Raw genomic sequence first — 12204 nt, 5'->3', positions numbered from 1 at the left:
AAGTTACATCAATTCAAGTAGGAGACACTCCAGCAACCACCCTACAGTCTTGATTTCTTCCCTTGTGATATTCATACATTCAGTCCCTTAAGAAAGGTTTTGAAGGGTCGACAATTGCAGTCAGATGACAATGTGTAGCACGCAGTTACAGACTTCTGCAGGCAACAGGACATAGTGTTTTAAAAAACGAATGTCTTCAACCTTATGCATTGACAGGATGATTGTCTCAATGCTGGCAGCAATTTTGCCCAACTGGCATACTCATTCTGGTCCGTACGGCCTTTGTTGTTGTTGTGGTCTTCAGTCCTGAGACTGGTTTGCTGCAGCTCTCCATGCTACTCTATCCTGTGCAAGCTCCTTCATCTCCCAGTACTTACTGCAACCTACATCCTTCTGAATCTGCTTAGTGTGTCCATCTCTTGGTCTCTCTCTACGATTTTTACCCTCCACGCTGCCCTCCAATGCTAACTTTGTGATCCCTTGATGCCTCAGAACATGTCCTACCAACCGATCCCTTCTTCTAGTCAAGTTGTGCCACAAACGTCTCTTCTCCCCAATCCTATTCAATACCTCCTCATTAGTTACGTGATCTACCTACCTAATCTTCAACATTCTTCTGTAGCACCACATTTCGAAAGCTTCTATTCTCTTCTTGTCCAAACTATTTATCGTCCATGTTTCACTTCCATACATGGCTACACTCCATAAAAATACTTTCAGAAACGACTTCCTGACACTTAAATCTATATTCAATGTTAACAAATTTCTCTTCTTCAGAAACGCTTTCCTTGGCATTGCCAGTCTACATTTTTTATCCTCTCTACTTCGACCATCATCAGTTATTTTGCTCCTCAAATAGCAAAACTCCTTTACTACTTCAAGTGTCTCATTTCCTAATCTAATTCCCTCAGCATCACCCGACTTAATTCGACTAAATTCCATTATCCTCATTTTGCTTTTGTTGATGTTCATCTTATATCCTCCTTTCAAGACACTGTCCATTCCGTTCAACTGCTCTTCCAAGTCCTTTGCTGTCTCTGACAGAATTACAATGTCATCAGCGAACCTCAAAGTTTTTATTTCTTCTCCATGGATTTTAATACCTACTCTGAACTTTTCTTTTGTTTCCTTTACTGCTTGCTCAATATACAGATTGAATAACATCGGGGAGAGGCTACAACCCTGTCTCACTCCCTTCCTAACTGCTGCTTCCCTTTCATGCACCTCGACTCTTATAACTGCCATCTGGTTTCTGTACAAATTGTAAATAGCCTTTCGCTCCCTGTATTTTATCCCTGCCACCTTTAAAATTTGAAAGAGAATATTCCAGTCAACATTGTCAAAAGCTTTCTCTATGTCTACAAATGCTAGAAACGTAAGTTTGCCTTTCCTTAATCTTTCTTCTAAGATAAGTCTCAGAGTCAGTATTGCCTCATGTGTTCCAACATTTCTACAGAATCCAAACTGATCTTCCCCGAGGTCAGCTTCTACAAGTTTTTCCATTCGTCTGTAAAGAATTTGCATTAGTATTTTGCAGGTGTGACTTATTAAACTGATAGTTCGGTAATTTTCACATCTGTCAACACCTGCTTTCTTTGGGATTGGAATTACTATATTCTTCTTGAAGTCCGAGGTATTTTGCCTGTCTCATACATCTTGCTCACCAGATGGTAGAGTTTTGTCAGGACTGGCTCTCCCAAGGCCGTCAATAGTTCTAATGGAATGTTGTTTACTCCCGGGGCCTTGTTTCGACTCAGGTCTTTCAATGCACTGTCAAACTCTTCACACAGTATCGTATCTCCCATTTCATCTTCATCTACATCCTCTTCCATATCCATAATATTGTACAGCATATACACTCCTGGAAATTGAAATAAGAACACCGTGAATTCATTGTCCCAGGAAGGGGAAACTTTATTGACACATTCCTGGGGTCAGATACATCACATGATCACACCGACAGAACCACAGGCATATAGACACAGGCAACAGAGCATGCACAATGTCGGCACTAGTACAGTGTATATCCACCTTTCGCAGCAATGCAGGCTGCTATTCTCCCATGGAGACGATCGTAGAGATGCTGGATGTAGTCCTGTGGAACGGCTTGCCATGCCATTTCCACCTGGCGCCTCAGTTGGACCAGCGTTCGTGCTGGACGTGCAGACTGCGTGAGACGACGCTTCATCCAGTCCCAAACATGCTCAATGGGGGACAGATCCGGAGATCTTGCTGGCCAGGGTAGTTGACTTACACCTTTTAGAGCACGTTGGGTGGCACGGGATACATGCGGACGTGCATTGTCCTGTTGGAACAGCAAGTTCCCTTGCCGGTCTAGGAATGGTAGAACGATGGGTTCGATGACGGTTTGGATGTACCGTGCACTATTCAGTGTCCCCTCGACGATCACCAGTGGTGTACGGCCAGTGTAGGAGATCGCTCCCCAGACCATGATGCCGGGTGTTGGCCCTGTGTGCCTCGGTCGTATGCAGTCCTGATTGTGGCGCTCACCTGCACGGCGCCAAACACATATACGACCATCATTGGCACCAAGGCAGAAGCGACTCTCATCGCTGAAGACGACACGTCTCCATTCGTCCCTCCATTCACGCCTGTCGCGACACCACTGGAGGCGGGCTGCACGATGTTGGGGCGTGAGCGGAAGACGGCCTAACGGTGTGCGGGACCGTAGCCCAGCTTCATGGAGACGGTTGCGAATGGTCCTCGCCGATACCCCAGGAGCAACAGTGTCCCTAATTTGCTGGGAAGTGGCGGTGCGGTCCCCTACGGCACTGCGTAGGATCCTACGGTCTTGGCGTGCATCCGTGCGTCGCTGCGGTCCAGTCCCAGGTCGACGGGCACGTGCACCTTCCGCCGACCACTGGCGACAACATCGATGTACTGTGGAGACCTCACACCCCACGTGTTGAGCAATTCGGTGGTACATCCACCCGGCCTCCCGCATGCCCACTATACGCCCTCGCTCAAAGTCCGTCAACTGCACATACGGTTCACGTCCACGCTGTCGCGGCATGCTACCAGTGTTAAAGACTGCGATGGAGCTCCGTATGCCACGGCAAACTGGCTGACACTGACGGCGGCGTTGCACAAATGCTGCGCAGCTAGCGCCATTCGACGGCCAACACCGCAGTTCCTGGTGTGTCCGCTGTGCCGTGCGTGTGATCATTGCTTGTACAGCCCTCTCGCAGTGTCCGGAGCAAGTATGGTGGGTCTGACACACCGGTGTCAATGTGTTCTTTTTTCCATTTCCAGGAGTGTACATTGTACGGCCTTTGCATGGAAATTTTTTGACTGCCCCATATATGTCAATATAATAGGATCATACGGCTATGTCCATTTTTCTTTTCTCGTGCAGTTATTTTTGATCGTTTGTTTTGGCTATTGATTAGGAACCATTTGTCTAGTTACTCCAGTTATTGCTTCTGGCTCCTTGGAGCATCCCACACATTGTTTGTGCGGCCTTATTTCCTGTGAGCATGCTATTGACCTCTCTACACGAGTTCAGCAATGTGTTCTAAACCAAACATCATTACTTTCAATTGTTTCATGAATTGTGTCTGCAACTTGCTGATATTCTGGTACCAGTTGTTTCACTGTAATAGAAGTATACAATAATTACTTTCTGACGCTCCATATCAGCTACTGATTGAGAATTGTTTCTCCATTAATACAGTTACAGGTTCCAACCCCATGATATGCTTTGCACTTTGTTTTTGCCGACTGGTTCCCTGCTAGTTGACTACTAACATCACTACACTTGTTCCAGCGATTACCTCCTAAACTTCCCACCCATAGTGCCAGATGTTGTTTGTATTAACTTATTTTATGTATCATAAGGATTTTATATATTAGTTAATGCACTGGTTATGCACACTTACATTTTCACTTATGTTTTAAGGCTAATACAGTTGTGTAAGTTTTTGTTTCATTATTTTATCATGTATTTACAACCAATCTGAGACCAACCTCAAGATATGCATGTTATTCATTGATCCATTTCTGGATGATGACTGCTTTTGCGGTTTGGGTTCCTTATACCATATTTGAACATGCTCTATGATCCATATGTAAGCTCGTATGAACTCTCTTTGCATAAACAAATTTGATTACTATATTGAATATTTTTAGGACAACAGTAATATGCTGCATACAACTTCTTGTTTTTGACACTTTCTAATAATGTGATAATTCTAAGTATGTGCCAGCTCTTTAGCTTCAAATTGTTAAACTTTTCTTTCTTAAATGTAAATATTCTTATCTAGCTTGTACTTGTTTGTGCAATATTTTTCTGTACAGTCTTCTTAAGAAGGATGTTAGGTAGAGAAATAAAATGCATTTTGTGCAAATGGTTGCTCAATTTTTTCAACAAATAAATTTAAGTGCTGCTGAAGACAGATGAAGGACAATATTTTAAACTACAAAAAAAAATTAAATGCTGATTCACTGTGAAATACAGGTGTTCCAATGACATTTCCAAAAATCAAAAAAATATTCAATCTCATTACAAATCTATCTTCACTACTCACTCAGTCCTTCTACCATCTCTGTACTGAAGCTGTCTCAGTGCTTATCAATGTACTATCTTTCATGTCATACAATCTCTGGTATTACCCCCTTCCTCTTCCTCTCATCTTATCCTTTCTAGCTAGGGTCAAAGTAATCTGCCCCTACTTTCTAGCCATTTCTTCTTTCCTCCACAAAGAAGGAACTAACAGTTCCAAAAGATAGAACAGATTCTCTTTTTTTATGTGTCTACCAACAGAATTTCACACGATGAGTTAAGTTCTAACCTGTAATTCTGTCTTATTGCAATTTTATAGTTTTTTTAAATGTATAATAAAATGTCACAGACAAAATTACTTCACACATACCTGAATCTATTGCTTCTCTTTCACGTGTCATGGCCTCTCTTTGTAGGAGAGGTGAAATGAAGAACTGAACAAATCTGTCAATAACTGCAGAAAGATGTCTTTCATGGCAGTCAAAATAAAATGTTGTAGTTTCAGTTTCAGTTGTTGCGTTAGTAGATCCTCCACGTATCTGTATGGAGAAAAAAATGACACAATGCTATTAAGAAATAAGTTCTGTATTAGGCCATAAAGAAACATTAGATTATGGTAAAGTATCAATTCATTCATACAACTAGATGAAATTGACTAGTAACTGAGGTGAGGGTTCACTGCGTTTGAACTCATCTGATACAGTTCATGTTTGGGACCAACCAAACACGATTAACAGGGGACATCGAAACTATACAAAGAAGGGTGGCATAAATGGTCATATGTTTATTGATTCACAAGAAAGACTCACAGCAATGTCAAAAAACCAGAAATTGTTAGATTCCTGAAGATAGATGCAAATTACGCCATGAAAGTCTACTTACAAAATTTTAAGAACCAGTGCGAAGTAAAGAGTTGGGGGATGGGGTTTTTGGTTTGAGTGGGGGAGGTTGAGCCAAGGAAGCTCCTTTCACCTTCCCTTATCGATAGCTTCTAGCTAGTGTCTCACCACCTGGCGCAGATTACTCGTTTGCACTAACTGCCCCAACTGGGCTTCAAAAGCAACCACTGAAGTGGCATCTGGCACTGACTATCACTGAGATCCAAGTTAACAGCATAAATTGTGGCACAGTACACAAGCCATTAGCAGCAGTGCCTTTCATGAGATTTAAGAACAACTAAATTGTTGATGAGTACTCAATAAATCAATCAACAACAATTATGTAAAAAAAGATTTTGTAAAGTCTATGAGTCGGAAAATTGGCAGCCAGGATATACAGAAGGACTACAATTGTTTCATGCTCTGCAGTGTTGAGGAACAGCAGCATCAGCCACACCTCCATCAATAGTAACCCAGTGCAGTGATCCAGCCACACCTCCACCAATAGTAGCCCAGTGGCGCAATCCTGCTTCCTATTGACACTGCAATGCAGTGAGCTAATCAGGCATTATTAGTTGGACTGTGTTAAACCCAATTTGAATTTTTATCTTTATTTTTATTTTTATCATTTTTGGTGGTGATTTATGATGTGGAGTAAATAAAATTTTTGTATGTGTAAAAAGCATTTTTTTAAAGAAGAGATATACACACTGTTGCAGTTGACACAGTAGAAAACTAGTTATAAGTCAAGTGCTGATTTAATTACTAAGCTAAAAGCAAATAAGGTTGAACTGTAGAAATGAACAGCAAGATATCATGATTACAGTATGCTGTTTCATCTTTAGCAGAGGAGTTATTGTCAGAAGTGATTAACAGGATGACTTAATGCAAAACAAAATTAATGAGCAATTTAGAGGTGCAAATAAGGATCTAAAACAGATTAAAGATTTCTCGCAATAGGAATTTACTAAAGTACATAGACAGTTCTCAGACACGACAGTTCACAAAAACTTTTTAGAGCAGGAGAAAGATTCAGATGTAGTTCCAACATCCGGTTCTACTCTTGTCACTCTGGATGAGCATGTTAGTGTCAACGAAGGCTAATTTGGAGGGGGGGGGGGGGGGGGGGGGGGGGACTGCGTAGTCACAAATTTTTGTACAGTGGTATGAGTGTAATGAACAACATACTAAAAATCCCAACCGATGGAATGTGAGCACGGGAACGGAAGGGCATTTAAAGGTCACTTCTTTATGTTTTTCTTAAATAACTCAAAAACTGCAGCTTCTATCGAAAATGTTTCTAAGAACAAAATTAAACTAAAATTAAATTTCCTATAAAAATAGTTCAATTCAGTTTTTCTCTAGGACTAATGGTTTCCACATTGCAGGGGATGGAAAAATCACAGCACCTTGCTGCAGTCAATTGTTGACAATGTATTGTAAACCTGTGTAATTGTGTTGTAGTCACTTGGTGGTGATATACTGGATAAGCAGAAAATTACTGCACTTTTCTTACCATTAATTGTGTTACTGGTAGACTGTGCAAATCTCTCCCATTAAAGAATCGCTGGCACTTGTAGAATAGGCTGCATTTATTTAAGTAGAGCCAATTACCACACATCCACAGAATACCTTCCAAGGTGGGCGTGAATATGCCTGATGGAATGGGACTGATCATGTTCAAGTCTATGCGTGGAAAAATCACAGATTATTAAAAAAGTTTTATGGGTATAAAACTACTGATTACTGTTAAATGAAGGGGTTAAAACAAATGCTGAATATTTGTACTATGTCTAAGTGCAGTAGCCATATTAAGATACAAATTGTGTGCTGGGGGTGCGAGGGGAGGCAGTCCACTAAATTGTGGCCATGCTGCTCCCTCCTTCATAGGTCTGCAAACTAAAGAGCAAGCAGGCAATTTCCGCTCTATCTACCCCACTACACCGCAAGAAGTAGCTTTTGGGTGTTTCACAAAGTTATACTGACCCTCCACATTGCTCATTATACATCACTGGCAACGCATGAGAAAACATTTCTGGGAGGTGTTTACTTTTCACAAAGTGCATTAACAGATACTAGCTTCTAATGCACTAATGCAGGAAACACATACGGACGTAATCTATGCACATTGTTCTACACTGCTAGAGTGGAAATTGATTCGTAGTCATCTTGTATGGCAGCTGTATTGCATTATCATGAATAGGGGAGAGAGTGTCTCTGAAATGATACAAAGATTTGGGATGGACATCATTAAAACAAAGGTGTTTTTCATTGCAATGGAATCTTCTCAAGAAATTTCAATCATCGACTTTCACCTCTGAATGTGAAACTATTTTGCTGACACCGACCTACAAAGGGAGAAACCATGACTATAATAAAATAAGGGAAATCAGAGCTCGCACCAAAAGGTGTTCATTTTTTCCATGCGCTATACACGACTGGAATAATAGAGAATTATTGTGAAATTGGCTCGATGAACCCTCTGCCAGGCACTTAATTGTGATTTGCTGAGTATTCATATAGATGTAGTTATATATGTAGATGTAGTGCTCTTCCAGGAATGGCAACTCCCCGCCACAAGTGCTCCTAACTTTTTATTTTGCAGACAGCCTATACCTCCCCAGCATTTTCTGCCCAGTTCTCTTATGTGAGTGGATGAATTAACTTCACTTAATTCATGTTTATATAGTGGAGTTTTTTTTCAGTTTATTAAATGAGTTCTTATTTGCAGATGTTAAGTGAGGTATTACACAAAAAAGTTCAACAGCTGGAGATGTCAGCTGTCTACCACACCGAAAAGCTTACCCCAGAAGTAACATGCTGTCAACACATAATTACAATTTCAGTTTCATTGTCTCCTGGCTGGAATACTTTTCCCAGAATGAAGGGTATCACATGCATCAACCCAGCCTCAGCTCTCCCAGCATCTGAAGAGGCCCAGAGGCTTAAATTGCCTTCCTTTGCAAAACAAGTACGTCACATAGATGTTATGGAACTTCAGATATTCCAAAATAATGCAAGCTACCACTACTGATCTGCACCTGAAAATGAGCAGTCCCATTCCATCAAATTTATCCACACCCACCTTCGATGATATACTGTGGATTTGTGGTAAGTGGCTCCACTCAGTGCAGCCAATTCTACAAGTGCCCCCAATTCCTCAATGGAAGAGATTTATGCACTTTACGGTAACACAATCGATGATGAGAGAAGTGCAGCAAGCTTTTGGCCATTCATAATTCACCACCAAGTGATTACAAGCAATTACACAGGTTTACAATACGCTGCCAATGACAAGACAGCAGCAAGGTGCAGTGATTTTTCCATCCCCTGCAACATGGAAACATTACAGCAGATTACTGTTCTAGACTTGAAAATGAGCAGTCCCATTCCAGCAAACTTATCCACACCAACCTTGGATGGTCTTAGAGGACAAAATGAATAGGACATTTTTGTAGGAAATTTAAGGTATTTTAATTTTGTATTGGGAAACATTTTTGCTAGAAATCATGGTTTTTGAGTTATTCAAGAAACTCAAAGAAATTACTTTTAAATGGCCCCCCATGATGACTCCTATGCTCATCCCCTATGAGTGAGATTTTTAGCATGTTTTTTACCACTGTACAAGAGCAGTTATGGAACCCGCTGCACTAAGTGATGAATTCAGGATCACATACATCGTTATGGAATGGTTCAATGCAGGTGAAAAGTTGCTGAGGACAGTGTTTAGTACATCAGATGGTGACAACATCCAGGAATTAAATAACACATTGGGACTTGTTGGTGCAGGGGGTAGCAGATACCAACAGAGCAACTGTGGAGTTGTATACTACACACTTGGCAAGTCTGCAGTAAGGTCTATTGTATAACATCAGGGTAGTACAAGAATTTACTACAGAACTAACAGAATATATGAAGACAACTATGGGAGCAATTGATTGGGATTCGGATATGGTACAAGCTTGACTGAACTTCCTAGATGTGAGAGTGGCCATAGCAAGGCTGCTACAATCCCTGGTATATAACCAATGTGACACAAGGAGGGCAGAGGCGATACCATTGCAGGAGACAATACATCACATGGTACATGGACAATTAAGTCCTACACTCCAGAATGAGATTTTCACTCTGCAGCGGAGTGTGCGCTGATATGAAACTTCCTGGCAGAATAAAACTGTGTGCCCGACCGAGACTCGAACTCGGGACCTTTGCCTTCTGTGAGTACCGGACGTGAGTCGTGCTTCGGTAGCTCAGATGGTAGAGCACTTGCCCGCGAAAGGCAAAGGTCCCGAGTTGAGTCTCGGTCGGGCACACAGTTTTAATCTGCCAGGAAGTTTCATATCAGCGCACAATCCGCTGCAGAGTGAAAATCTCATTCTGGAAACATCCCCCAGGCTGTGGCTAAGCCATGTCTCCGCAATATCCTTTCTTTCAGGAGTGCTAGTTCTGCAAGTTTCGCAGGAGAGCTTCTGTAAAGTTTGGAAGGTAGGAGACGAGGTACTGGCAGAAGTAAAGCTGTGAGTACCGGACGTGAGTCGTGCTTCGGTAGCTCAGATGGTAGAGCACTTGCCCGCGAAAGGCAAAGGTCCTGAGTTCGAGTCTCGGTCGGGCACACAGTTTTAATTTGCCAGGAAGTTTCATATCAGCGCACACTCCGCTGCAGAGTGAAAATCTCATTCTGGAAACATCCCCCAGGCTGTGGCTAAGCCATGTCTCCGCAATATAATTTCTTTCAGGAGTGCTAGTTCTGCAAGTTTCGCAGGAGAGCTTCTGTAAAGTTTGGAAGGTAGGAGACGAGGTACTGGCAGAAATAAAGCTGTGAGTACCAGACATGAGTCGTGCTTCGGTAGCTCAGATGGTAGTGCACTTGCCCACGAAAGACAATGGTCCCGAGTTCGAGTCTCGGTCGGGCACACAGTTTTAATCTGCCAGGAAGTTTCAAGTCCTACACTGCTTACCTCTGTAGCAATTTCTAACAGGCCTGCAAGGGTGCAGCAAGAATTAATGCCAGAGCTGCTGCATACAGTAAAACCAATGGAAGATAATTTGGTCATTATTTTAGCATATGGCAACAGTTGAGATTGGTACTACTGGAACCAGGCTTCATGTATTGGTTCAGTTTCCTGTGATAAGAGTGAATGTGCATTAACAGTGTTTCACAACCCACCCCTACCCAGTGAATTGGGAAACCAATAAGAAATTTTTACAGGTGGAAATACATGTGGCATTGTCAGTCTTCAATGAGAGGGATAACTATGTACTGATGTCACCAGATGAGCTCTGTTGAAGCCAAAGGGAAGACGATTATGATATGTCCAACCAGGGCAGTCCAGACCAGCACACGAATATGTGACATGCAGTTATTCATGGGTACAGCAGATGTGGTAGGATGCCAGAGGGATGTCCTGACGTCATTCTCATACTTTCAAAGGATTGGTATGCACTGGTTTTATATCATATTTGTGCCAGAGTTAGTGAACTTTTATGAAGATGGTCGGTCCAAAGGAATGACAAGGATGGAATTACAGAATAGTGGAATAGTAGTCAATGGTATAGCAGGTACGACATTCCATCTCCCAGCTACCATTACTGGAACAACCATAATGAACCTGACACAACCCTTGTTGTACTGGCCAGAAAAACCATTAGATATGCTGGAAACCCAGTTTACCCATTTAAATGACACCCAAACACCACACCTGCTTCATTCATTGGATGAGCTTATAACATCATCACAGAAGGTTCATATTATCACTGAGCAAATGTTCCAGCATATATGGCAGCACCATGATAGGCACTGCAGAAACATTATGATCATGACTATCTCAGTTTCTGATACTGCTGAGTTTCCAATACTGCTGAGTTTCTGATCTTGCTTCCTGTAAGCTTGTATCCAGCTCATGCAAGCTTGCATCCACCTCATGCAGAAAATTAACCATCAACTACCAGTGGACTGGGTTACCTGAAGCAAGTAATGGTTAGCTGAGTAATAATAGACAAGAAGCCACCTGCTAAACAGGGAGAAATGTTAAGCATAGAAAGAATTTACTGTTAAGTGACTGCTAAGGAATTTGTAGACAATTAAGAGTTTGGTGATGAAAATTTACCAGTCTGTAAGGGATAGTTCAGTGGAGAGATGTTTCTGTAGGAGAGAAAAGGAAGTCCGTTGGATTATGTGGGAAATAGTTGTTAGGTTAGAAGTACAGCCAATGAACATTGTGGTTTAAGCTGAACTAGTGCAGGGAAAACTAAATGTGCTTCACGTAACTGCCAAGTTATAAGTTTATATCGAAAGTTTGCAGAAGTGTCATGAGCCGAGATCCCTTAGGCTGGATCTCTTCAAGAACAGAGGTGTCTTATGCTGTAGTTAATTTACTTGGCATAGTTGGGTAAAAGTGAGATACTGCCAATGGCAAACACAAGAGGCCTTGAAGAGAACAGTTCAGCCTGGCCACGTGAAGTTATATGAGGGGCTGCCTGCTGACATGGTTAAGTACTGCCACTGAGGGAGTGATTACATCCTACAACCAAGCAGAGAGACCAAAGGCATATTAGCATTGACGCAGCAGAAAGGCCAACTTGACTGCTTCACGCACATCCTGTCAATCTGTTGTGGCTTATGTGATAAGAACTGATACTTTGAAAAAGGAGGGAAGAGGTTGGTTGGTTTAAAAGAGGGGGAAAGGGACCAAACTACGAGGTCATCGGTCCCTTGTTTCTAATAAAACAATGACACAAGTGTGAGAATGAAACAGACGAGACATATAACACAAAACACAAAGAAAGGAAGACCACAAGAACAAA

General features: G+C 41.9%; 1 protein-coding gene across 2 annotated transcripts in view; it reads right to left on the bottom strand.

Moving 5' to 3' along the window:
- The window catches only part of LOC126179391 (nardilysin-like), a 343267-nt gene that overhangs the window by 264838 nt on the left and 66225 nt on the right, over positions 1 to 12204 (bottom strand). For both annotated transcript variants that reach the window (XM_049924604.1, XM_049924605.1), the window contains exon 5: positions 4893 to 5061. In XM_049924604.1, coding sequence (XP_049780561.1) covers positions 4893 to 5061 — 169 coding nt within the window. The remainder of the gene's footprint in view (positions 1 to 4892; positions 5062 to 12204) is intronic.

The sequence above is a fragment of the Schistocerca cancellata genome, chromosome 1, assembly GCF_023864275.1.
Source record: "Schistocerca cancellata isolate TAMUIC-IGC-003103 chromosome 1, iqSchCanc2.1, whole genome shotgun sequence".
Lineage (NCBI taxonomy): Eukaryota > Metazoa > Arthropoda > Insecta > Orthoptera > Acrididae > Schistocerca > Schistocerca cancellata.
The sequence above is the reverse complement of the archived record's forward strand: the minus strand, read 5'-3'. Positions and strand labels throughout refer to the sequence as shown.